The 26,462-nt window shown below is 52.1% G+C and overlaps 1 protein-coding gene across 2 annotated transcripts in view; it reads left to right on the top strand.

Annotated features, from left to right (window-relative positions):
* EMID1 (EMI domain containing 1) overlaps nt 1-26,462 on the top strand; it is a 53,496-nt gene that overhangs the window by 9,563 nt on the left and 17,471 nt on the right. The window contains exons 3-12 of one of the 2 annotated variants that reach the window (XM_025399466.1): nt 409-512; nt 9,976-10,059; nt 11,322-11,383; nt 14,783-14,903; nt 15,355-15,444; nt 16,018-16,164; nt 17,109-17,198; nt 17,344-17,396; nt 17,879-17,941; nt 18,043-18,087. In XM_025399466.1, coding sequence (XP_025255251.1) covers nt 409-512; nt 9,976-10,059; nt 11,322-11,383; nt 14,783-14,903; nt 15,355-15,444; nt 16,018-16,164; nt 17,109-17,198; nt 17,344-17,396; nt 17,879-17,941; nt 18,043-18,087 — 859 coding nt within the window. The remainder of the gene's footprint in view (nt 1-408; nt 513-9,975; nt 10,060-11,321; nt 11,384-14,782; nt 14,904-15,354; nt 15,445-16,017; nt 16,165-17,108; nt 17,199-17,343; nt 17,397-17,878; nt 17,942-18,042; nt 18,088-26,462) is intronic. The other variant, XM_025399467.1, reaches the window with a different exon arrangement.

The following is a 26,462-nucleotide window of genomic DNA, read 5'->3' as shown; positions in this document are numbered from 1 at the left end:
GAGTGTAGGGGAAGACTGGACCCCAGGGTGGGTGGAGCAAAGGTAGCATCAGCTGACACCATTCTCAGCCTATTCCCTGTGCTGTTGAAGCACGCTGGAGGGCTTCCTGGGGGAGGGATACACCATTGCTTGCATTCCTTTACTCAGTGAGTATTCACTGCTGGGCTCAGGCCAGCCCAACCTGCAGAGTCTTCCTGTCCAGCTGGTATCCAATCTCTGATCCCTGTGGCAAGGTGGTGGGGGAATGGAAGGGCTGAATCCCAAAATGCAGGAGGAGAGAGCCTCCAAAGGGAGCTGGAGGCAGCAGAGGATCCTGGGGGTTCTGGGTTTGTTCCCATGGGTATTCAGGGCAGTGGGAGAGGTCGTGGAGGACCCTGTCTCAGCTGGGCCACCTGGGGACTCTTTCAGCTACAGAACTGTGGTGAGACCCACATACAAGGTGATGTACAAGACAGTGACTGCCCGTGAGTGGAGGTGCTGCCCTGGGCACTCGGGAATGAGCTGCGAGGAAGGTAGGACCGCCCGGCTGGCTCCCAGAGCCCCGCGACAGCAGGCCAGGTGCCTCCCTGCAGGTGCATGGAGCCATGAACTGTTAGAGAGTCATGCATAGTACCATGCCTGCTGGGGCTAGCTGCACAGAGCCCGGCTCAAACACAGTCAGTGCTTGTTGTCCACCACTGCCCCCCACAGTGACCGCTTGCCTCTTGGGAGACTCTCAGGACCCCCAGAAGAATTTTATACATGCTGCATAGCTCACATTTTAAGTCATGCCATCCTAAGTCTTTCCTCCACACTCGGGGAAAGCCCATCCAGACATTTCCGTGTGACACGGTAACAGACATTACAGGGAAGCAGAGAACCATTTTAGTCAGTTCATGGGTCAGAGAGGTAAGAATGGTTTTACCTATCCTACAGATGAGGAAACTGAGCTCAGGAAGGGGAGGGGCACACACCTCTGTCTGTCTGCCAGGCTGTAGTCTCCACCCGCTCCCCAGGCTCCAGGGATGCGAGGGCTTGGCTGGGCCCCTTGTGTGCGGAGCGTGTCCCAGGCTCAGGGACTTCTCTCACTCCACCTGCCTTCACTGTGTGTACCTCTGGGTGGCTCAGGGCTGAGCACCCTGCAGGGGCACAGAGGAGGCAGCCTGGGCCTCTCAGGAACCTGGCCACACTCTCCCCTGCAGAACCCTCTCCTCTCCTCCAGGCACCTGCCCCACTGCTGAGCAGCCCAGACCCCTCCCACCCTCACTGCCTGGCTGAACCCATGAGCAGCAGATTATTGAACACCAAGGGCTGTGTTTTCAAGCATGGCGCTAAAGAGGATGGGCTGGCCCAGAATCATCCTGAGAACCAGGCTCAGAGACAGCTCAAGGGACAGAAGCATTCACGGCCCCCAAAGCAGCACATGAACGAGAACGTCAGTCTCAGGACATACCCCAATTCCAAAAACACAAATGTGCGAAAATGTAGCCTCTGACTCGAAGGAACATGGTGCTTTCAGAAGCCATAGCTCACAGGTGTTTCTTGGGAGATTTGCGCACCTCACCTCCCGGGGACCCTCAACAGCCCAGTTCACAGATAGGGTGACTGAGGTCCAGTGAGGTGGAGTGGAGTGTCCAGAGGCACACAGCCATGAGGATGGTGTTCAAAACTCACCACGCAGTGGGGAGAGGTCTGGCAGGTTCTGACATGGGGTAGAGGAGTACCCAGTGAAGTCGGGGAGAAACCGAGTGGCTAGAGGGTGTGCCAAGATGCCCCATGCCAAACACCCCTGCAGAGAGGCAGCCACAGGGCCGATGTGGGAAGCTGGAGCGGTGGACGGACGTTTGAAGGGGAGCCAGGAATAGCACCCTCTTGTCGCTGGTGGGAGGGAGAGGGGAAGGCAGGTGGGGCCGAGGGGCAGGAGGGCCAGCCAGGAGGGGCAGCTGCCAAGGAGATCACAGAGGAGCTGTGGAGGGGAGGGCTGAATCCCCGGGGCATGGGGGCCGCCTGGGCCCAGGCAGGGCCTCCCCAGACAAAGGCCATTCTGTCCCTGGCTCCCCTCCCAAGGGCAGACCTTCCTGGTCTCTGGGGCTTTCAAGGAGCAGGTGAGGGAGAGGACAGGTGGGGACAGCACCCATGCCCTTGAATCTAGCTGCTGGAGGCCGTGACTCCAGGAGCTAGGCCAAGGGCTGGGGGCTCTGCTGATGCTAAGGCAGGGGCATGAGCCAGGCAATGGAGCTAGGCCAGCTCCCTCTGCGGGGCCTTCAGGTCCCAGCGTGGGTATGGGATACCTGAGGCTTCCTGGGCCGGGCCAGCTTTGCCAGCTTTGCCGCACACCAGCTGCATGGCCTTGGGCCGGGGACTTCCCGTGCCTTGTGCAAGTCATTGTGCAAGGGCCCTGGGCTTCGGGGCGCTGCACTCCAGGAGGCATTCTTCTCCTGCCCACTCGGAGGGAAAGGCACCATCACTAAAAGGCACCAAGCTGCTGTGTGTGCCCGCAGCAGCCCGGGCTCCCCCACATTCAGCCTCAGTGTCCTCGCCTGGGAAGTGGTCAGGATGATAAGAGTCTGCCTCCCTGGGTATTGCTGGGATGAAATGTTGGAGACTGTGGAGGAAAGGGAGGTGGGTGAGTGGATGCTTCCACTATTCCAGAAAACTCTGCAGGGGTCCTGGGAATGGGGAGCAGGGAGGCACAGGGACATTGCCAGGGGACCCTGGTCTCTGCCCTTCCTCCCACAGTTGAGTTCAGGCTGGGCTCCCCGGCTGCTTCTCGTGCTGGTGCCCACTCTTGTCACCTGCCTAGCGCTGTCTCTTGACCCTGGAGCCATAGAGGTGCATCACGAGGGCCAACAGGGCCTAGGGCAGCCTGCAGTGGGCCAGAGGAGGAGAGGGAACACCTGCCATTCCGGAATCCAGCCCTAAATCAGCTGCACTCTGCTGTGTGACTTGGGGCAAGTCCCTTCTCCTCTCTGAACTTTGGCTTTATCTGGAAGTCACCCAGCATGAAGAAGTAGCACTCATGATTGGCTCATGGTAGATGCTCCACAAATGTCTTCTGCTCCCATCCTGCGCCCCCACCACCCACCCCATGCTGAGGATTCCATGGCCTCCTGCCCTCTGAGACCCCACTTCACAGTCAAGAAACGGACCTTGAGTCTCTGTGAGGCTGGTGGGCTCTAGTGAAGGACTTCACAGCGCTGGGCCCTGGTTTTCTGCAGAATGGGGATGTTCACTTTGTGACAAATGAGGATTGTCTCATTTGATGTCCATGGCAACCTGTGGAGAAGGGGCTAGAATGGGCTCCATTTTACAGATGGAGAAACTGAGGCTCAGAGAGGTGATGGGACTGGCCCGAGGTTACTCAGCGGGTGAGAGCCAGGATTGGGACCTGTCTGAGCAAGCTTCTGTGCCCCCAGGCCTCAGGAGGTGGGGCTGGCGGAGGCTATCACCTGGCCCCCTTTCATCAGAAACAATAGGGCTTATCAGAAACAATGGGTGAGGAAGAACCAAGGCCAGAATGCACCAAGTGGGCCAGGCAGGGGTGGGCGCAATGCCAGGGCCATGTCAGGAGGGCGGGCTGAGCCCCACAATCAGCTTTTCTGGGCCTGGGCCTGACCCCCTGAGTACCTGGACTGGTGGACTCTGCTGACAGTGGGGCTGCTGCAGTAACCCCCATGACACCCTGCCTCTTGAGGCTTCCTGCAGACAGATCAGCCCCACTGTCCGGATGATGAAAGTGAAGCTCAGAGAGGGTGTGGGTCTCACATAAGGTCACACAGCAAACAAGTATTGTGGCCAGGTTTTTCCCCAGGGTGCCGACCTGAGTTCTGTGGCATCCCCCTGCCCCAGACCCTCCTGCAATAATCAGGACAAGGGGAAGGAAAGCTGCTCCGTGCTGGGCACTGCAAGGCATACCCCCCCACCCCCGCCACAGGAGCCATCACATCATGGTACAGAAGGCCCAGATGCAGAAACTGAGGCTCAGAGAGGGGAATGCCTTGTCCAGGGGAGCAGTCTGTGAGCTGAGGAGCCGGGCTCAAACCTGGTCAGTCTGACTGCAGCCAGGGGTCTTTCCCCTGCAGAGTGCTGGCTGAGGATGTCCCTGGGAGCCTGTTCAGAAAGCTGGGATGCTGTGAGGCTGGCGGAAGCCAGTCTCAGCCCCAGCTCCTCCCAGATAGAAAGATAGAGAGGCTGGGGCTCCCTCCCCTGCCCTCCCTATGGACCCCATGGAGCTGGACTGCCTCTGCTTCCCCCTCATGGGTCCCATTGTCCCCAGCATACATATTTTTTCCCCATCCATGGTTATTCACAGCCCTGTCTCCCAGGAAGAGGAGCCAGAGAGGGGACACTTGCCCGAGGTTGACCACAAAATAGCCTAAAAATGGGCCAGGCACGGTGGCTCACACCTGTAATCTGAGCACTTTGGGAGGCCAAGGCAGGAAGATTGCTTGAGGCCAGGAATTCAAGACTAGCCTGGGCAACATAGCAAGACCCTATCTAAAAAAAAAGTTTAAAAATTAGCTGGGCATGGTGGTGCACACCTGTAGTCCTGGCTACTCAGGAGGCTGAGACAGGAGGATTGCTTGAGCCCAGGAGTTCAGGTCTGCAGTGAGCTGTGATCCTGCCACTGCACTCCAGCTTAGGTGACAGAGCAAGATCCTGCCTCTAAATATAAAATTTTAAAATAGCCTACGAACAGACTGAGGTTCTAGCCCAGGCGCTTCCTGGGCTCCTTGGTCTCTTCTACCATCCAGGGCTGGGCACGCTCCACACTCATCTCTTTCATCGTAACCAGGCTCCAGGTATGGTGCTAAGTCTGAGCTTTACTTTGCAGATTCAGAATCCAAGGGCTAACCACTGCAAATCCACCCACATCCACCACCCAGCCACCCCTACTCCTGGGAGTCCCGGCAACCCCCACCTCCTGCCAGCCCATCCTGCATGCCCAGCCGACTGTGTGGCTGCCTCCTCCACTCTCTCAGCCCCTGCCTGGATCCCCTGAACCTCATCCTCCCTCTGTTTGAACCCCCTGCCCACACCGGCTTTGTCTCTCATACATGGCCTTGGCAGTGGCCGGCAAGTCACTGCTCTGCCTACAGCCCTCTGGGTGCTCCCACCTGGCTAGGTTGACCCCCATCCTGCCACCGTTACTCCCACATCCCCAGTGCCTGGCATGGGCCACATATAAAGTGAGTGCACAGGAATTGAATAGGACCTTTGCCTGTCCTGAAGAGGCGGCCAGGCTGGACATAGACTAAGCCTTCCCGGAGGCTCCTGATTGAGCTGGAGGGTTCTTGGAGCTCCCAGCCCCAGCTCTGACCCTAACCCCTGGCTCTGGCCACCAGAAGCAAATATTTACATTTGCAAAGTAAATTCCTTGCAGGAGACCTGGGCTGGGGCTGGGAAGGCTGCCTCCCTATGGCCTGTGGTTGCTAAACCGAGCAGAGCAGATCTGGGGGGTCGGTTGTGAATGAGGAAGCCGTTCCTTTGGCTTCTCTCCAGGGAGAGAAAGTCATGAAGGTGGATCCCAGGGACACCCCCAGATTTTCATACCCCTAATCCCCAACTTTTCACATCCCTAATCCCCAATTTAGGGCAAGATTGGAATCCCAGACCCCCTTGTCCCACTGCAAGGACAGAGCGGAAGCCTCTCCTCTCTGGGCCTCAGTGTTCTATATCGTGAGGTGTTGTGAGGGTCCCGAGAAGGGACACAAAGCTTCTTAGCTCAGGCCTGGCACTGGGCAGAGGGAAGAAGAGCTGCTTATGGGGCCCAGGGCTAGAAACTACAGACAGCGCTGACTATGTGGAGGTCAAGATGTGGAGGTCAAGACAGGGAGTGATGAGCTTCGAGGGGGCTTTGACACTGGTAGGCGCACTGGCCTGTTTGGGAAGGCTTCCTGGAGGAGGTGACATGGGTGCAGCAGCTGTAGAGATTAGGAGAGGGCATGGGGTAGGAACGTGCATGTGTGTGTGTGTATGTATGTGTATAGAGCATGTGAGGACCTCCCAGATGGTGGGAAGTGGCCCACAGTCAGGTTCCCAAAGTGGAGCTGGGGTTTGTGGTCCTGGGACCAGCCTTCAGGGCCTCCCTGGGAGGACAAGGTTGAGGCTAGGGAGGAGCCCTTCAGTAAGGACCACCAGGCTGAGATGAGAAGGGTCTCAGCTCACAGGGGCCTGTTTCAGGGCCTTTGACCAAACACCCGTGGGAGGGATATGACATTTGTTTTGTTTTGTTTTGTTTTGTTTTGTTTAGAAGGAGTCTCACTCTGTCGCCCAGGCTGGAGTGCAATGGCGCGATCTCGGCTCACTGCAAGCTCCGCCTCCCGAGTTCACGCCATTCTCCTGCCTCAGCCTGCTGAGTAGCTGGGACTTCAGGCGTCAGCCACCAGGCCCGGCTAATTTTTTGTATTTTTAGTAGAGACGGGGTTTCACTGTGTTAGCCAGGAGGGTCTCGATCTCCTGACCTCTTGATCTGCCCACCTCGGCCTTTCAAAGTGCTGGGATTACAGGCATGAACCACCGCACCTGGCCGGGATATGACATTTTTGTCCAACGGCAGATCTTCCCACAACCTGTGGCTTCTTCCTTATGGAATTTTGTGTGCTACAGGGTCATTTTACAACCTGCTACATCCCTTAAAATGTTTCTGTCCATTTCTCAGAATTTTGAGGAAGTTTTTGGATAACTTTTTGTGAATCTTGAATCCAAACCCAAAATTTTCTGGTCTTTTGAACAGTTTTGTTATTTCTTTAAACTCTTTTCTTTTTTTAATTTAAATTTGCAATTACTTTGAGCATTTGATGTCTGTGCTGCTGTCAGACCACATTTTTATTTGTTTTTCTCATTCTTTCTGGCCCCTGGAGAAACATCGAAAACAAACTGGTTGAAAAAGAATTTCCAACCACTAGTTTACAGATTAATAACTCAGGGACACTCTAGTATGACATTAAAACATTTATGCTGATTTTATTTTTTTTTAGATAGGGTCTCACTCTTTCAGTGTGGTACGATCACAGCTCACTGCAACCTTGACCTTCCAAGTTCAAGCTATCCTCCCGTATCAGTCTCCCAAGTAGCTGGGACTACAGGCATGCGCCACCATACCCAGCTAATTTTTAAATTTTTTGTAGAGACAGGGTTTTGCCATATTACCCAGGCTGGTCTCAAACTCCTGGGCTCAAGCAATCTGCCCACTTCAGCCTCCCAAAGTGCTGGGATTACAGGTGTGAGCCCCTGCACCTGGCCCATTTATGCTGACCTTTTTTTTTTTTTTTTTTTTTTTTTTTTTTTTGAGGAGTCTTACTTTGTCACCCAGGCTGGAGTACAGTGGTGCATTTTCAGCTCACTGCAACCTCCGCTCCTGGGTTCAAGCGATTTTCCTGCCTCAACCTCCCAAGTAGCTGGGATTACAGGCACATACCACCACCCCCAGCTAATTTTTGTATTTTTAATAGAGACAGGGTTCCGCCATGTTGGCCAGGCTGGTCTCGAACTCCTGACCTCAGGTCATCCACCTGCCTCGGCTTCCCAAAGTGCTGGGATTACAGGCGTGAGCCACTGTGCCCGGCCTATGTTGACGTTCAAGACAGTTATGTCTGCCTTATATTTGGTTTGCTTGATCGAAATTTATTTTCAGTTGGTGATTCATGTATTCATCAACAAAAGTTTTATAAATGGCCGGTCTCGGTGGCTCACACCTATAATCCCAGCACTTTGGGAGGCCGAGGCAGGTGGATCACTAGGTCAGGAGATGGAGACCATCCTGGCTAATATGGTGAAATTCCGTCTCTACTAAAAATACCAAAAATTAGCTGGGCATGGTGGCACGCTCCTGTTGTCCCAGCTACTCCAGAGGCTGAAGCAGGAGAATCACTTGAACCTGGGAGGTGGAGGTTGTAGTAAGTCAAAATTGCACCACTGTACTCCAGCCTGGGTGACAAGAGTGAGACTCCGTCTTAAAACAAAAAAAAAAGTTTTATACATGAAGTCCATGAGATCCGACTGGGTGCTGGGCACTTTTGTAGGCCGAGCACAAGACAGACAAGGTCCCTGCCCTAGTGGGGCTGATGTTCCAGCCAGGAGGCCAGATGACAGGCAGTGGCCTGGGAAACTGGAACACGCTAGAAGGTAGATAATGCAATGGAAGAAAAGAAAAAAGAAAACAACAGCAGAATAGAGAGGAGGGCAGAAGCGGATGGGGAGAGCAGCTGAAGCTTCATCACAGAGGAAACTCAAACATCCCCACGTTGCCAGAGATGGCCGCTTCTTTTGGTCAACTTCCCGAAAAGAGTACTAAAATGACATCACATCTCTACCTGGAAGCAGAAAGAATGAAGAGCGCTTGGTGAGGCCGTTTTTCTCAGGCACCAGCACTCCTGCTGAACACTGAGCCTCTCTGCCGGGTGCCCCTGCACCTCCACCAACCAAAAAAAGAAATCTGGCCCTGGAATCAGGCCGACCTGTGTTCAGATCCAGGCTTGGGACCGTCCCGCAGACAACCGATGGCGAGTCGCCTCTCTTCTCTGCCTCATGTCTTCCAAGTGGGGAAGTGGAGTTGAGTGTCATTTACTCATCCACCTTTATCTGAGCATGGGCAACAGAGAAGAGGTAGCACAGAGCTGCCCTGTGCCTCAGTTTCCCCACCTGGAAAGTGGAGGTGGTACTAGCACCCACTCACAGTTAAGACTATGTATGTGAAGTGCTTAGAAGGTGCTAGGCCCAGGGTACATGCTAAACAAGAGTTGTCTGTTCTGATTATCACCTTCCTTGTAGGATTGAGCCAAGCTATACAAGGTCCTTCACATGGGCATGGTTCACAATGATGTCTCCCCTCCCCAGGGAGTCCCCAGTGCCGGCCCCAGTCCTGGGCTGGCAACCCATCTTCCTCCATCCTGGGTGAGATTAGCCCCCTGTGCCTGGGCAAGTCACAGGCCCTTGAGGAGGGTGTGCTGGGGATGCAGGCTCAGCACGAGTGGAGGCCCCACAGTGGGACCCAGAGCAGGGCCTGGCAGCCTCCACTGGGGGCTGGCCAGAGGGACTCGTCTGGTTTGAGTTCCCGGCGCCTCTCGCTCCCTGCATCAACCCACAGCCCTGCTCCGAGCTGCCAGGCCCATGCCTTATTTGGGTCTTGTCTCCCCCCAGACAACATTTCGTGGCCTTAAAAGGAAGGCCTGGGGGGTTGAGGGGGGCAATTGCCAGTGCTGGCTCCACAGCCTCTCCAGCTGTGCCCCCGCCCCTGGTTTGGCCAGTCCATCCCTCCAGCTGTGGAGAAAACCAGTCCCCCAAAGCCAGACCAGCCAGGATGGCTGGGGCGGGTGCGGGGGGGTCCTCCTTGGGAGGGGTGGCAGCAGGGGTTGGCCCTGGAACTGGCTCCCCTTGCCCTCCCAGACAGCCAGCCTCCCTCTGGTTTTCATTTAAAACCAGGGCTGGATCCGCTTCAGTCTCCTCTTAACCAAGCCAGGCAGTGAAAGTGTGGATGGCAACAGTCACGGCGGCCGTTTATTGAGCACCTACTGTGTGTGCCGGTCGCTGTGTGTGCACAGTGGGCCCTTTGCATTCATGGCTGACCTCAGGCCTCACCTCAGCCTGGGAAGTTTAGAGGCCTTAGAATCCCATTTTACAGATGGGAAAATAAGTCCAGAGAGGACAAGTCATGCAGGACAGTAAGTGTCAGGGCTCGGACCCAGGCTTGTCTGAGCTCTAAACTCTTAGCCCATGAGGCTGGCTGGGGTTGGGGTCGTTGGGGAAGTCCTCAGCCTCATCCATGGCCCCCGCCCCATTGCCAGCCCCTCTTCCCAGCCCTATCAGGTGGCCAGCCTTGCTCTAGCTCAGCCCAATTCATGCTGTGTGACCCAGATACATGGACTCTCCTTCTCTGGGCCTCTGTGTCCTGTGCTGAGGGGAGTAGGGATCCCTGCTGGGGCTGCAGTGGTGGGCAGGGGGACCTGAGGAGGCAAGGATCATACCCCAGCAGGGCTCTCACCCTCCATCCCTCAGTTGCAGGTTCCTCTGGCTCCTTGGAGCCCATGTGGTCGGGCAATACCATGCGGCGGATGGCACTTCGGCCCACAGCCGTCTCAGGTGGGTCCTGGGGTAGCTTCTTGGGGTCCCCTGGGCTGAGGGAGCTCTGGAGTGGGCTCAGGGCAGTTTAGTAACTGTCCTAAAAGCCAGCAGGTCTGGCAGTGGAGGGTCAAGGACAGTAACCGTCTCCCCACCCCGCACTCCCCAGGCTACAAAAGTTGCTTTGAGGGGCACAGAAAGGACCCCAGAGGGGCATCTGACCTGGGTCCAGACACCTGGACCCATGACCCCTGGACTCTTGCAGACGCCAGTTCAATCCCCCTGTTTCCTCTTTTTATGTAATCAGCACTTTTCTGAATGTCAGCAGTGTGCAAGGCCCTGTGCCAGGCACTTCCCATCAGCAGCTCATTTAGACCTCACAGCTGTCCACTGCCCTCCCATTGTCCCCTTTTTAAAGAGGAGGAAGCTGAAGGTCTCTGACCTCCCTGCCCTGCCCTGCTCCAGGCCCCACAGCTGGGAGTCAGGGCAGCACCAGGACTAGACCCCAGATGTGCTAGTTAGGCACTCACCCCTCCCTGCTCTGAGCCGTGTCCTCAGGTGTGAATGGGGGTGACACTCCTGTGAGGAGGGGAGAGACTGCTGGCACAGCACTCGGCAGGGCCAGCAGCTGGGAGGCGCCGTAAATGTCCAGAGCTGCCGTGAATGACTCACGTCATTCTCGAGAGTCTCACCCAGGAGACCAGGGGGTGCTGGATGGTGGGTCGGGGGAGGCTCAGAGGATGGCACCTTTGAGGCCAGCCCAGTCCAGACTGCGCTGGGTAGGTCCCCAAAGCTGGCAAGCCCTGGCCCCAGGCCTGCCCAGGCGGGAAGCAACCGGATCTTTCCAGAGAGGACAAGTCACGCAGGACAGTGTCAAGGCTCAGACCCAGGCTTGTCTGAGCTCTAAACTCTTAGCCCATGAGCCTGGTTGGGGTCGTTGGGGAAGCCCTCAGCCTCATCCATGGCCTCCACCTCATTGCCATTTCCTTGGCTTCTGGGAAAGGGGTCATTTTGGACACAGAGGCTGCCAGGGGTCGGGTCCCTGGTCCTGCTGCAGGAGAAGCAGGCCACTCTGGAGGCTCCAACGCCAAAAAGAACTCATAGGGTGAGGTCCCCCTGGATCCACCATGATCCTGTAGCCCCTCCCCAGCCTAAGGCTCCCTTATGGGTTGGAGTCATCAGATATCTGATCCTTCCCTGCATCCCACCTCCCAGAGACTGAAGGGCTCTGAGGGGGAGCCTAGGACCCTCGGCCCTGGCCCCAGCTTCCTTCCTCCCCGCAGGTTGTCTCAACTGCAGTAAAGTATCAGAGCTGACAGAGCGACTGAAGATGCTGGAGGCCAAGGTGGGTGAGCAGCTCTCTCCTGGGTGGTTGCCCCCTGCCCCAGGCCAGTCCGGGCAACCACCATCCCACCCTCCCCTCCTCCTTCCCCACACCCCATGCTTGCACCCTCAGCGAACCCACAGGGCAGCTCTGAGCTGACTTAGCGAGCAGCATCCCCTGTCAGGCATGTCCTGGTTTCCTCTAGTGTCCCTCCCTTGGAAGCCTGCTCACAGGTTGTGCCTCAGTTTCCCCTTCTGTAAAGCGGAGGGGACACTAGCATCCACTCAGTGAAGACTGTATATGTGAAGTGCAAGTCACAGCCAGCCTGGCCTGTTCTTCCTCCAGGAGGCCTGTGAGCTCCCTCCCATGGGGCTCCATTACCATCCCAGCCAGATCAGCAAAGACACTGCCCAGAGATCCTGGTGGGATCTCCTGGCTGCCCCTGCCCCATACCCTTTCTCTATCCCCCCAACCCCCATCCATAATACAATCTTCCTGGTTTCAAAAACAAAACATCTATCACGCATCTCAAATTATTTCAAGATAAAATGTTTTGTATTCTTTGTTTCGTCTGGTTTTGTTTGAAACAGGGTCTTCCTGTGTTTCCCAGGCTGGAGTGCAGTGGCGAGATCTCAGCTCACTGCAACCTATGCCTCCTGGGCTCAAGCAATCCTCTCCCACCTCAGCCTCCTGAGTAGCTGGGACCATAGGTGAACAACACCACATCCAGCTAATTTTTTAATTTTTGGTAGAGATGGGGTTTCTCCAAGTTGCCCAGGCTGGTCTTGAACTTCTAAGCTCAAGCAATTCGCTCTCTTGGCCTCCCAAGGTGCTGGGATTACTGGGATTACAGGTGTGAGCCACTGCGCTGCCATAAAACTTTTTTTTTTTTTTTAAATTAAAAAGTACAGCTTGGTGCAGTGGCTCACACCTGTAATCTCCACACTTTGGGAGGCTGAGGCAGGTGGATTGCTTGAGGCCAAGAGTTCGAGACCAGCCTGGCCAACATGGCGTAACCCTGTCTCTTTTAAAAATACAAAAATTAGCCTGGCATGGTGGCACACGCCCATAATCCCGGCTACAAAGGAGGCTGAGGCATGAGGATCACTTGAACCTGGGAGGCGGAGGTTGTAGTGAGCCAAGATCATGCCACTGTATTCTAGCCTGGGCAACAGAACGAGACTCTGTCTCAAAAAAAAGAAAAAAAAAAAATTAGGCTGGGCGCAGTGGCTCAGCCCTGTAATCTCAGCATTTGGGAGGCTGAGCCGGGTGGATCACAAGGTCAGGAGTTCAAGACCAGCCTGGCTAAGATGGTGAAACCTTGGCTTTACTAAAAATACAAAAAATTAACCAGGGCCAGGTGAGGTGGCTCATGCCTGTAATCCCAGCACTTTGGGAAGCTGAGGGGGATGGATTACCTGAGGTCAGGAGTTCGAGACCAGCCTGACCAACATGGAGAAACCCCGTCTCTACGAAAAATACAAAAATTAGCTGGGCATGGTGGCGCATGCCTGTAATCCCAGCTACTCGGGAGACTGAGGCAGGAGAATTGCTTGAACCCAGGAGGCAGAGGTTGCAGTGAGCTTAGATCGTGCCATTGCACTCCTGCCTGGGCAACAAGAACGAAACTCTATCTCAAGAAAAAAAAAAAAAATAGCCGGTCGTGGTGGCAGGTATCTCTAATCCCAGCTACATGGGAGGCTGAGGCAGAGAATTGCTTGAACCCAGGAGGCAGAGGTTGCAGTGAGCTGAGATTGCACCACTGCACTCCACCCTGGGCTTGGTGGCTCACACCTGTAATCCCAGCACTTTGGAAGGCCAAGGCAGGAGAATTACTTGAGGCCTGGAGCCCGAGACCAGCCTGGGCAACATAGCAAGATTCCATCTCTACAAAAAATTAGCTGGGCTTAGTGGCACACAGCTGGCACACAATCCCAGCTGCTCAAGAGGCTGAGGCAGGAGGATCACTTGAGCTCAGGCGGGCAAGGCTGCAGTGAGCCGTGATAGCACCCCTGCACTCTAGCCTGGACGGCAGAGCTAGACCCTGTCTCTAAAATTAAAAAAAAGAAGATGCCCCTGCTTTATCCAGTGGGAAAACCAAGCTTCCAAATAGCATGTGCTGGCCCCTGAGTTACAAGGCACGGGGTTCCAGGAGCAGTTCCCTGAGCTCTCTCCCAGGAGAAGCCCACGTAAGAGGCAACTCAGTCCCACATCTGTGATGGGAATTCCTGGTTCAGGGTCTGCCGGAGAGTTTCAGCTTTTCTCTGGACAGGCCCCCACGATCCCCAAGCCCCTGGTCTATGGTCATCTGGCCTCTCTTTGGTCCTCAGCAGCTGAGGGGACACCTCTAGCTTCCCAGAGTCTTCCTCACTGTGGACCCAAAAGTGGACTTTGTGTACACCTCCAGGTTTCTATTTCATGTCGACTCTTCCAAACTTCCTTCCAAATTTAGTGAAAGGCCAGGAATGGTGGCTCATGCCTGTAATCCCAACACTTTGGGAGGCCGAGATAAGCAGATCACTTCAGGTCAGGAGTTTGAGACCAGCCTGGCCAACATGGTAAAACCCCATCTCTACTAAAAATACAAAAATTAGCCAGGTATGGTGGCGCACGACTGTAATCCCAGCTACTTGGGAGGCTGAGGAAGGAGAATCACTTGAACCCGGGAGGCGGAGGTTGCAGTGAGCCGAGATCGCGCCACTGCACTCTAGCCTGGGCAACAGAGCACGACTCTCCATCTTGGAAAAAAAAATATTAATGAAACTCTTCCAGCCATACCCTGTGGTGCTTTAACAAATCAAGAAAAGCTTCTTATTTGTAGATAAGCATAGAAAAAAAGCGCATGGCCCAGCAAGCACCGTGACAGTCACAAAGCTCAACTTGGATGGCAATGATGGTGTCAATGACTTTTCCATAATGCGTGTTATGAATCGTGTGCTTTGAAAAACACTGTCACTTCTAATGAAGCTCTGTGCCCCTGCGAGCCTGGGGCTCCACTCCAAGCTGGGCCCTGCTGGCTATGTGCCTCCTGCCTCCCACACCAGGCCCCTTGGCTGGCCTGTCCCTAGTGAGACCTTGCCTCATGCCTGTAATCCCAACACTTTGGGAGGCTGAGGCAAGATGATCGCTTGAGCCCAGGAGTTCAAGACCAGCCTGGGCAACATAGCGAGACCTTGTCTCTACAAATAATTTTTTTTTTTTTTTAATTTGCCATGTGTGGTGGTGCGTCCCTGTGGTCCCAGCTACTTGGAAGGCTGAGGCAGAAGGATCGCTTAAGCCCAGGTGGTTGAGGCTGCATGAGCTGTGATGGTACCACTGCATTCTAGCCTGGGCAACAGAGCAAAACTCCATCTCAAAAAAAAATAGGGAGGGGTCCTAGTGAGACCCTAGTACCCACCCCGTCCCTGTCTTCCTCTTCAGGTGGCCATGCTGACTGTCATAGAGCAGCCAGCGCCTCCAACACCAGCTACCCCTGAGGACCCTGCCCCACTCTGGGGCCCTCCTCCTGCCCAGGGCAGCCCCGGAGATGGAGGCCTCCCGGGTGAGTGGCAGACTCAGACTTGCCTGTGGGAATGAGCAGTGGGTTGGGAATTGGGGAAGTGGGATTCTGGTCCCCACCCTGTCACTGACTCCCAACTTAACCCTCTAGTGGGCCTCAGTCTTCCCATTTCCCGTTTCTTAGACCCGCCTAAGAGGACCGTCTCCTGGGACTCCTGAAACCTGCAGTCCCTGGAGACCAAGCAGCCCCAGCAGACCCTGCCTGGAGGTCGGGGGGAGCTGGGAGTGGGGATTCTGGATGAGCCTCCCTCCTCCAGGCCCAGCGGGGACACTGACCTCTGCCTACCCCCCTACCCCAGGGCTGCCAGGAGCCATAGAGAGTGTGAGGGTCCCGCTGCTTCCCCGAAATGGTAGGTGCTGGTAGGGGGGCTGGGGCCAGGGTGGGGGTCAAGAGCAGATCTGGAGCTGCCAGTCTGATATGTTTTACCCCCCAGACCAAGTCGGTGCTCGGGGGCTGCCCGGGCCCACCGGCCCCAAGGGAGATGCTGGCAGCCGGGGCCCAATGGGGATGAGAGGCCTACCAGGTGAGTGCCCGCAACGTTGCTCCACAGCTCCTCTGGCCACCCCCCCACCAGGTGGGCCCTTCCCCGCTCCTGACATGGCCAGGATGGCCTGGGCCCTTTCATCTGCTTGCCTCTTCACTCAACACCCCGCCAGGGAGTGCCCTGCTCACACCTGGGCTCCATGAAATCCTCTCTTACGTTCACTCGACTCACATTCTCTGGGCACCTACACTTAGCAGGCTCTGGGCTGGGCACTGGGTGGGGTCAGACATGTCCCTGCCCTTCTGGAGCTTCCAGACTGCTGGGAGCAGGGCTGGGCAGAGGAGAAGCAGCAATGCTTGCCCCATGTGACCAGGGTTTCTATGAGGGACTTTGGGGGTTTGGGAGCCCCAAGGAAGGAAGACCCAGCCTGGATGAGGTGGAGGACTGGGCGCTGTGCTCATCTCCCTGTTAGACAACCAGGGAGCCTAGGTCTATGGACTGTGGGGCCCTCTCTCATGCCCACCGCTCCAGGCTGCCTTGTCCTGTCGCTTAAGGCCACCCTAGGCCTCCCTGCCTCCTGTATACCCACAAATCCCTGTGATTCCATTGCAGGTCCACAGGGCCCCCCAGGGAGCCCTGGCCGGGCTGGAGCTGTGGGCACCCCTGGAGAGAGAGGACCTCCTGGGCCACCAGGGCCTCCTGGCCCCCCTGGGCCCCCAACTCCTGTTGGGCCACCCCACGCCCGGATCTCCCAGCATGGTGAGTCCCCGCAGGTGGAGGTGGGGGTGGAGTAGCCATCAGCACAGTGCCCGCTACCATCTGCCAGGTGCCTTCTGTGTGCCAGCCCTGCTCATGGTAGGCCAGGTGTGACCCAGTCCTCCAGCAGGCGCTGTTGTCCTCCTGTGTTTACAGATGAGGAACACTGAGGACCAGAGAGGGGAGGTGGCTTGCCAGGGTCCCACAGCCCCGGCGTAGGGGAACGGCTTCAAACGGGCTGCCTCCAGAACCTGTGCTTAGAGCCACCAGGCATCAGGCCGTCCCGAGCCTTGGAATCCAGTGCTCAGAGCACTGGGAAGCAAAAGACCTGGCAGCAGGAAGCGAGCTCTGAGCTCCCAAGGCCACAGGCCTGGCCCCTCCTCCAGGCCCTGATGCACGTCCTTGGCTTCTTCCCTTTGGCAGCCCAGCCTGACCTGCCCATGGACTGCCAGGGGTCAGAGTGTGGAGCGCCAGATTTCAGCCTCTTTTCTATCGTGTCTTTGGTGCACACCAGTCATTCATTCTGCCATCCCAGCATTCATTCCATCTCACTATCCATACAATGGGGACAATGACAGTGCCAGCCTCCCAGAGCTGTGTAACACCCATGTACAGAAGCCTGGCACACAGTAGGTGGTGGATAAATGGTTTCTTTTATTGTCATTCCCATTTGGCAGGTGACAGTACAGGCTCTGAAAAGTGGAGAGTGTTGCTGGATGTCACCAGCTAGGTTGCAGTGGGGTTAGAACCCACATCTCCCTGCTTCCTGGTCTTGCGAGACCAACACTCTCCACACTCCTCACCCTGGGAGCAGGTGCCCAGGTGGTACCAGCCATGCTGCAGGCTGCCCCATGGGGCAGTCCAAGCTGTCTTGGCAGAGGTGGCAGGTGAAGACTAACCACCCCACTCTACCCAGCTCTAGTCACTCATCATCTTTGCTCACCCAGGAGACCCACTGCTGTCCAACACCTTCACTGAGACCAACAACCACTGGCCCCGGGGACCCACTGGGCCTCCAGGCCCTCCAGGGCCCATGGGTAAGTTGAGTCCAGGCCTGGGGTAAGGGGTGGAGTTGATAGATGGCAGAGGGAATAGGGTTTGGGGCTGTCAGGAGGGAGCTGATGGGGCACTTCCTGAGATTGTACTTTGTTCTGGCCCTTAGGATATCCTGTCTTTTTCCAGGTCCCCCTGGGCCTCCTGGCCCCACAGGTGTCCCTGGGAGTCCTGGACACATAGTGAGTAGTTCTCCTTGTACTCTCACCCATGTGTCTGTCCATCTTTCCATCTATCCATACATCTGTCCATCATCCACCCTTGTATCCATCTATCCATCCATCCATTCATCCTTCTATTCATTCATTCAATAAGTATTTATTGAGCACTTAATATGCAAACTACCTTCCATAAATCTTATTCAATCCAAGTAATGAAAACCATGTATTGTTATCACCTAAAACCAAGAAAAGTGGGGATTCTTGCCCTAGGGCTGTGGCCAGCACATGGCAACTTCCGTGAGTTGTGGTGGGACTATCTGACTCTAGGATCAGATCTTTTAACACTGAGCTGTATGAACTGATTGCTGTGTGCTTGGTGTATGGTGAAGAACCCAGAGGCCCAGACCAAGCTAGAGCACCCTCCCCCCAACACCTCTGTTCCCAAGCCCCTGCCTGCTCCATCCTGCCCCAACACAAGGCTGAGGCCCTGTCTTGTTGCTCAGGGACCCCCAGGCCCAACTGGACCCAAAGGAATCTCTGGCCACCCAGGAGAGAAAGGCGAGAGAGTGAGTACTCAGGTGGCCCCAGGTGGGGGAATTCTGGGGAGTCCTGAGGGCCCCAGGTCAGAGCCCTCAAAAGCTGACACCATTTGTCTCCTCCTACACAGGGACTGCGTGGGGAGCCTGGCCCCCAAGGCTCTGCTGGGCAGCAGGTAAGTGTTGCTGTCTGTCCTGCAATCATCCCTGCAAGATCCCATAGTCCCAGATTCTTCCTCTGACTCCATCCCCTGCAACCAGAGCTTCTGATCCTCCCTGTTTTGTCATTTATTCTCAGATGCTCCCTGTCTCTGAGACTCATTGTCCTCTTTGGATCAGGCTGCCTCTGTCTCTCTCACTCTGGCTCTCTGTTTCTTGTATCTCTCTCTTTCCCTCTGCATGTCTGTCTCTTTGACTCTGTATTTCATTTACACTCTATCTCTCCAATTCTGATTGTAGATCTGTTCATTTCTCTCTTTAATATGGTCAATTTTTATGTATTTTGGATCTTTGTTATTAGGTGCATTCACATTTAGTTTTTTAATGTCTCCTTGGTCATTTTACCTTTATGAAATTAATATCTTTATCTCTGATAATACTTGTCTTGAATCTTCTTTGTGTGCTTTTAATAGCACACCAGCTTTCTTATGCTTGGCATTTGCATGTTACATCTTTTTTTATTCTTTTTCTTTCAACCTGTAACTTTATATTTAAAGTGCATCATGGCCGGGTGTGGTGACTCACGCCTGTCCAAGGCAGGTGAATCGCTTGAGCTCAGGAGTTCAAGACCAGCCTGGGCAACATGACAAAACCCTGTCTCCAAAATATGTATATAAATTTTCTTAAATGTAAGAAAGTGTGGGCCAGGCACTGTGGCTCACACCTATAATCCGAGCAATTTGGGAGGCCAAGGCGGGTGGATCACCTGAGGTCAGAAGTTCAAGACCAGCCTGGTCAACATGGTAAAACCCCATCTCTACTAAATATACAAAAATTAGCCTGGTATGGTGGTAGGCACCTGTAATCCCAGCTACTCAGGAGGCTGAGGCAGGAGAATCACTTGAACCTGGGAGGCAGAGGTTGCAGTGAGCTGAGATTGTGCCATTGCACTCCAGCCTGAGCAATAAGAGCGAGAGTTTGTCTCAAAAAAAAAGAAATGCATCATATGACTTGGGTCTTGCTGTTTAAAAACAGTTTGACTGTTTAGTTAATTTATGTTTAATGATATGTATAATTGATTAATTGATATGGTTCTGTTTAAGTTAACCATCTTGCTGTTTATGTTCTATTTACTCCTTCTGTTTTGTGTTTCTTTTTTTTTTTTTTTTTTTTTTTTTTTTTTGAGACGGAGTCTTGCTGTGTCGCCCAGGCTGGAGTGCAGTGGCGCGATCTCGGCTCACTGCAAGCTCCGCCTCCCGGGTTCACGCCATTCTCCCGCCTCAGCCTCCGAGTAGCTGGGACTACAGGCGCCCGCCACCACGCCCGGCTAGTTTTTTTTGTATTTTTAGTAGAGACGGGGTTTCACCATGTTAGCCAGGATGGTCTCGATCTCCTGACCTCGTGATCCACCCGCCTCGGCCTCCCAAAGTGCTGGGATTACAGGCTTGAGCCACCGCGCCCGGCCTGTTTTGTGTTTCTTTTTTCCCTTCTCTTTTCTTGTCTTCTTTTGGATTGAGTGCTTTTTTATTCCTTTTTTCTTTTATAGAAACAGGGTTTCCCTGTGTGCCCAGGCTGGACTCAAACTCCTGGGCACATAGTGAATGAAGTGCCTTAAGTGATCCTCCTGCCTCAGCATCCCAAGTATCTGGGACTACAGGTGTGCACCATCATGCCTGACTTAAAATCTTCTCTTTCTAAAATTAATTCTCTTTCTAGAATTAAAGCTATTCTTGCTTTCTTTTGATTAGAGTTAGCATGCTATATCTTTCTCCATCCCTTTCCTTTTTTTTTTTTTTCTTTTTTGATACAGGGTCTTTCTCTGTCACCTAGGTTGGAGTGCAGTGGTGCAATCATCACTCACTGTAGCCTCAACTTCCCTGGCTCAGGCAATCCTCACACCTCAGCCTCCTGAGTAGCTGGGACCACAGGCATGTACCACCATGCCCAGTTAACTTCCATTCCTTTACATTTAACCTGTTTTGTGGTTATATTTAAAGTCAGTTTCTTGTAGACAACATATAGTTGGGTCTTGTTTTTTGGTCCATTCTAACAATCCTCATCTTTTAATTGCTGTATTTAGGCCATTGACATTTAAAGTGATTATTGAGGCCCAGCATAGTGGCCCACACTTGTAATTCCAGCACTTCAGGACGCAAGGCAGGAGGATCACTTGAAATCAGGAGTTTGAGACCAGAGTGGGCAATAAAATGAGACCCTGTTTCTATAAAACAAATTTTAAAACTGGCTGGATGTGGTAGTGTGCATCTGTAGATTCAGCTACCTGAGAGGCTGAGCTGGGAGGATTGCTTGAGCCCAGGAGTTGAAGGTGACAGTTATCATTGCTTTACTGCATTTCAGCCTGAATGACAGAACCAGACCTTGCCTCTAAAAAATAACTAAATAGTCTGTGCATACTGGCTCACATCTGTAATCCCAGCACTTTGGGAGGCGGAGGCAGGTGGATCACCTGAGGTCAGGAATCCAAGACCAGCCTAGCCAACATGATGAAACCCCGTCTCTGCTAAAAACACAAAAATTAGCCAGGTATGGTGGTGCACTCCTGTAATCCCAGCTACTCAGGAGGCTGAGACGGGAAAATCGCTTGAACCTGGGAGATGGAGGTTGCAGTGAGCCGAGATCCCGCCACTGCACTCCAGCCTGAGCGACAGAGTGAGGCTCCATCTCAAAAAAATAAATCAATCAGTAAAATAAAAAATAACTAAATAAATGAAGTGATTGTTTATATAGTTGGGTTAATAGCTATCGTATTACTATTTGCTTTTATCTTTTATATTTTTTGAGGCAGAGTCTTGCTCTGTCACCCAGGCTGGAGTCCAGTGGCTTGATCTCGGCTCACTGCAAACTCTGCCTCCCGGGTTCAAGCAATTCTTCTGCGTCAGCCTCCTGAGTAGCTGGAACTACAAGTGCCTGCCACTACACCCGGCTAATTTTTGTGTTTTTAGTAGAGATGGGGTTTCACCGTCTTGACCAGACTGGTGTTTAACTCCTAACCTTGTGATCCACCAGCCTTGGCGTCCCAAAGTGCTGGAATTACAGGTGTGAGCCACCATGCCCGGCTACTATTTTCTATTTGTTGTCCTTGTTCTTTGTTCCTATTTTTGTCTGCCACACTTTTTTTTTCTTTTTTTTTTTCTTTTTTCTTTTTTTTTTTTTGGCTTTATTTATTTATTTATTTTCTTTTGAGATGGAGTCTTGCTGTCTCACCCAGGCTGTAGTGCAGTGGTACAATCTCTGCTACTGCAACCTCTGCCCCCCGGGTTCAAGCAATTCTCTTGCCTCAGCCTCCCAAATAACTGGGACTACAGGCACCTGCCACCCTGCCTGGCTAATTTTTGTATTTTTATTAGAGACAGGGTTTCACCATGTTGGCCAGACTGGTCTCGAACTCCCGACCTCAGGTGATCCACCCAGCTCAGCCTCCCAGAGTGCTGGGGTTACAGGCGTGAGCCACTATGCCCGGCCTTGCTCCTCCTTTCTTTATGTAAAATCTGAGTTTCTGACATATAATTTTTGTCCTCTCTGAAGAACTCCTTTTATTTTTTTCCCAGTTGGCTTTATTTGTGATTCTAGAATTGGGCAACACTTCATTCCATAAAATAAAATAAGCACTCTGCTGAAGAACTTCTTTTAATGTTTCCTACAAGGCAGATCTAGTGACAAAAATTCCCTCAGTTTTTGTTTGTCTGAGAGTCTTCATTTCCCTTTCATTTATGAAGAATAATTCTTCAGGGTAAAGATTTCTAGGTTGATGTGTTTTTGTCCTCTCAATGCTTTGTGTATTACTCTCCACTCTCTTGCTTGCATGGTTTCTGCACAGTTGGATATAATTCTTATTGTTGCTCCTCTGCAAGAAAGATATTTTTTCCTTCTGTTTTCTCTTCAGTATTTTTTATCTTTGATTCTCTGAAGTTTTTTAAAAAACTATTATTGTTGTTGAGACAGGGTCTCACTCTGTCACCCAGCCTTCTGAGTTCAAGGGATCCTTCTGCCTCCACCTCTCGAGTAGCTGGGACTACTGGCACGTGCCACACCTGGCTAATTTTTTTTTTTTTTTTTTTTTTTTTGAGACAAAGTCTCACTCTTGTCCCCCAGGCTAGAGTGCAGTGGCGTGATCTTGGCTCACTGCAACCTCCGCTTCCTGGGTTCAAGCAATTCTCCTGCCTCAGCCTCCCAAGTAGCTGGGATTACAGGCACCTGCCACCACGCCCGGCTAATTTTTTGTATTTTTAGTAGAGAGAGCATTTCACCATGTTAGCCAGCCTGGTCTCAAACTCCTGACCTCAGGTGATCCACCCGCCTCAGCCTCCCAAAGTGCTGGGATTACAGGCATGAGCCACCACGCCCGACCATTTTTTTTTTTTTTTTTAAATTTTAGAAGCAAGGTCTCACTATGTTGCCCAGGCTGGTCTTTCTGGCCTCTAGTGATCCTCTTGCCTTGGTCTCCCAAAGTGCTGGGATTACAGGTGTGAGCCACTGCACCCAGCCTGATTTTCTGAAGTTTGGATATGATATGCGTATGTGTCATTTTGTGGCATTTATCCTATATGGTGTTCCTTAATCTTCCTAGATCTGTGGTTTTGGTGTCTGACATTTTTTGGGGGGAGAATTCTGTCATTATTACTTTAAATATTGCTTGTGTTTCTTTCTCTTTTCTCCTTCTGGCATTCCATTATGCATATTTACATCTTTTGTAGTTGTCTCACAGTTCTTGGATATTCTGTTCTATTATTTCAGCCTTTTTTCTCTTTGCATTTCAGTTTTGAAAGTTTCCATTGTCATATCATCAGGCTTAGAGATTCTTTCCTCAGCCATGTCCAGTCCACTAATAAGCCCATCAAAGGCATTCTTTATTTCTGTTACAGTGCTTTTTATCTCTACCACTTATTTTTAATTATTTCTTAGAATATCTTTTTTTTTCTTTTTCTTTTTCTTTTTTTTAATGTAGAGGCAGGGTTTTACCATGTTACCCAGGCTGGTCTCAAACTCCTGAGTTTAAGCAGTCTACCCACCTCAGCCTCCCAAAGTGTTGGGATTACAGGCATGAGCCACAACACCCAGGCCTTTCTTAGAATTTCCATCTTTCTGCTTATACTCCATCTCTTCTTGTAGGTTGTCTACTTTTTCCATTAATTCCCTTAGCATGTTAATCATAGATTTTTTAAATTCCTGGCCTGATAATCTGAACATTTCTGCCATATCTGATGCTGGTTCTGATGTTTGTTGAATCTCTTCAAACTGTGTTTTTGCCTTTTAGTGTGCCTTGTAATTTTTCACTGGAAGGTAGACATAATGTACTGTTCAAAAGAACTGCAGTAGATAGGCCTTTAGTAATGTAGTGAGAAGGTATGGGGGAAGGAAAGTGTTCTGGAGTCCTATGATTAGATCTCAGTCTTTTTTTTTTTTTTTTTTTTTGAGACAGAGTCTCACTCTGTCTCCCAGGCACTGGAGTGCAGTGGCTCAATCTTGGCTCACTGCAACCTCCGCCTCCTGGGTTCAAGTGATTCTCATGCATCAACCTCCCAGGCAGCTGGGACTACAGGTGCCCACCACCACACCCGGCTAATTTTTTTGTATATTAGTAGAGTTGAGGTTTCACCATGTTGGCCAGGCTGGTCTTGAACTCCTGAGCTCAGGCAGTCCACCCACCTTGGCCTCCCAAGGTGCTAGGACCGTAGGTATGAGCCACTGTGCCCAGCCTAGATCTCAGTCTTTAGATGAGCTTGTGCCCTTGGACTGTGAACTTCACCAGTGTGTCTCAGTTGTTGTTTTGTTTTGTTTTGTTTTTGTTTGGGGGTTGTTTTTACTCTTAGGTGGGACAGGTTGTCTAGAGGGGGTTAGAGTTGGATATTTCCCTTCCTTCACATGGAAACTAGAGGGAGCTGGAAGTGGGCATTTCACCTCCTCCAGGGTGGTTAGTGTTGGGAGGAAAGCTGAGTTTTCGGAGAGAAGCTGAGGCAGGGCTTGCATGTCTGACATAACATAAAAGAGCCTTGGAACATGTCTGGGGTCCAGGGTCAAGAACCCCTTGTGGCCTTTGGAACACCAAACTCCGTGCTAAAGGGTGAAAAGCTACCTGCCGCACCATAGTCTAAGCCCAGGGCATAAAACCCCTCGTGACTTGGATGGAATCCAGGGCTCAGGGCATAAAACCCCTCGTGGCCTCTGGAATGTGTCTAGACTTGCTGGCTTCTTGCTTCTAGCACTCCCATTACCTTAAGTAGCAGAACATGTTCCATATGCTTCAAAGAAAATGCTAAACTGTCACAGCTGTAAATCATGTGCTTGATGCATTGCTTTCTCTCAACCCCTGCATCCTCACCACCTGTTTCTTTGTTTGATCACCAATAAATAGCGTGGGCTCCCAGAGTTCAGGGCCTTCACAGCCTCCATACTTGTGTTGGCCCCCTGGACCCACTTTCTCTCTCAAACTGTCTTCCCATTCCTTTGACTCTGCAGGACTTTATTGCCCCCATGAGCTGGTGTTGGGTCTGATCATCCCAACAGGTTAGAATCTGGTAAAGTAGTTTCTCCTAAGGTAGGCTTTGTTCAGAAGAGAATGCTTTGGTCTATTTCAAAATGGTGCCTCATCTCCTCCCCCTGCTGGAAGGACAAGGCATTCTTCTCTGATATTCACTGTGAGGGCCTTGTAGAGCTCCTTGGGGTAAAACTCACCAAAGGAGGGATGTGGGCCTATGACTGGGTCCCCCTGGAGTTTTTAACCCTAAGACCTGTCTACACGGAGCCTCTAGAAGTTCATCAACTACAGTTTAGGTTTTCTTCTCCTGGCCCTGGTTCCTCTGGAGGTTTGTGCTTGTGGGTTTCTGCTTTAGTAAGCTGTGATAGTCTGGATTTGCCTCTCCAGCTTTGGGGGCAGTGGTTTGCCTGTGGCCTCATTTCTCCAACAGATCTAAGAAGAGCCGTTGATTTTTCAGTTTTTTCAACTTTCTACTTGTTATTAAGATGGAATGACAACTTCGAAGGTCTTTCTTTTTTTGAGATGACTCTCGCCCTTGTCCCCCAGGCTGGAGTGCAATGGTACGATCTCGGCTCACTGCAACCCCTGCCTCCTGGGTTCAAGCGATTCTCCTGCCTCAGCCTCCAGAGGAGCTGGGATTACAGGCGCCTGCCACCACGCCTGGCTAATTTTCATATTTTTAGTAGAGACGGGATTTCACCATATTGGTCAGGCTGGTCTCAAACTCCTGACCTCAGACAATCCACCTGCCTCGGCCTCCCAAAGTGCTAGGATTACAGGCGTGAGCCACTGCACCCGACCAACAACTTCTAAGCTCTTTACATGCCAGGTTGGAACCCAGAAGTCTGTTTTGTTTTGTTTTTAAATCAAATTTGGAAAAAAAAAAAAAAGGTCAACATTTCCTCAAACATTTTTTTCCGTTTCTGCCCTCCAGTCTGTCCTTCTGGAATGCCACTGATTTTCTCCCAGGAGTCACTGAAGTTCTGTTCGTTTTCAAAAAAATCTTTGTCTCTCTGTGCTTTATATTTCTTTATTTTACTTTTTTGAGATAGGGTCTTGCTCTGTCACCCAGGCTGGAGTGCAATGGCGTGATCACAGCTCACTGCAGTCTTGAGCTCCTAGGCTCAAGCAATCCTCCCACCTCAGCCTCCTGAGTAGCTGGGACTACAGGTGCCCACCACCACACCTGGCTTGGTTTTTTGTTTGGTTTTTGTTTTTTCATTTTAAAGTAGAGATGGGTCTTGTTATGTTGCTCAGGTTGGCCCCAAAGTCCTGGTCTCAAGCTGTCCTCCCACCTTGGCCTCCCAAAGTGCTAGGACTACAGGCTGTCTTTGTACTTTAGTTTAAATTATTCCATTGGCCTACGTACAAGTTGATTGTTTACTTCTTCTGTTGCGTCCAATCTGATATTAATTTCATCTGATAATTTTTTATTTCCAGTATTATCATTTTCACTTCCAGGATTTCCATTTGATTCTTTTTTACAATGTATATATCTCTCCTAAAATTCTCCATCTTATCACCCATGATATCAATTTCAGTAGATTATTTAACATATTAATCATAGATATTTTAAACTCCTTTGCTAATTCTTTTTTTTTTTTTTTTTTTTTGAGACGGGGTCTTGCTCTGTCACCCAGGCTGGAGTGCAGTGGCCAGATCTCAGCTCACTACAAGCTCCGCCTCCCGGGTTCACGCCATTCTCCTGCCTCAGCCTCCCGAGTAGCTGGGACTACAGGCGCCCGCCACTTCGCCCGGCTAGTTTTTTGTATTTTTTAGTAGAGACGGGGTTTCACCGGGTTAGCCAGGATGGTCTCGATCTCCTGACCTTGTGATCCGCCCGTCTCGGCCTCCCAAAGTGCTGGGATTACAGGCTTGAGCCACCGCGCCCGGCCC

Source organism: Theropithecus gelada, chromosome 10 (assembly GCF_003255815.1).
Source record: "Theropithecus gelada isolate Dixy chromosome 10, Tgel_1.0, whole genome shotgun sequence".
Taxonomy (NCBI): domain Eukaryota; kingdom Metazoa; phylum Chordata; class Mammalia; order Primates; family Cercopithecidae; genus Theropithecus; species Theropithecus gelada.
Note: the sequence above shows the minus strand (reverse complement) of the source record. Positions and strands in the feature narration are given on the sequence as shown.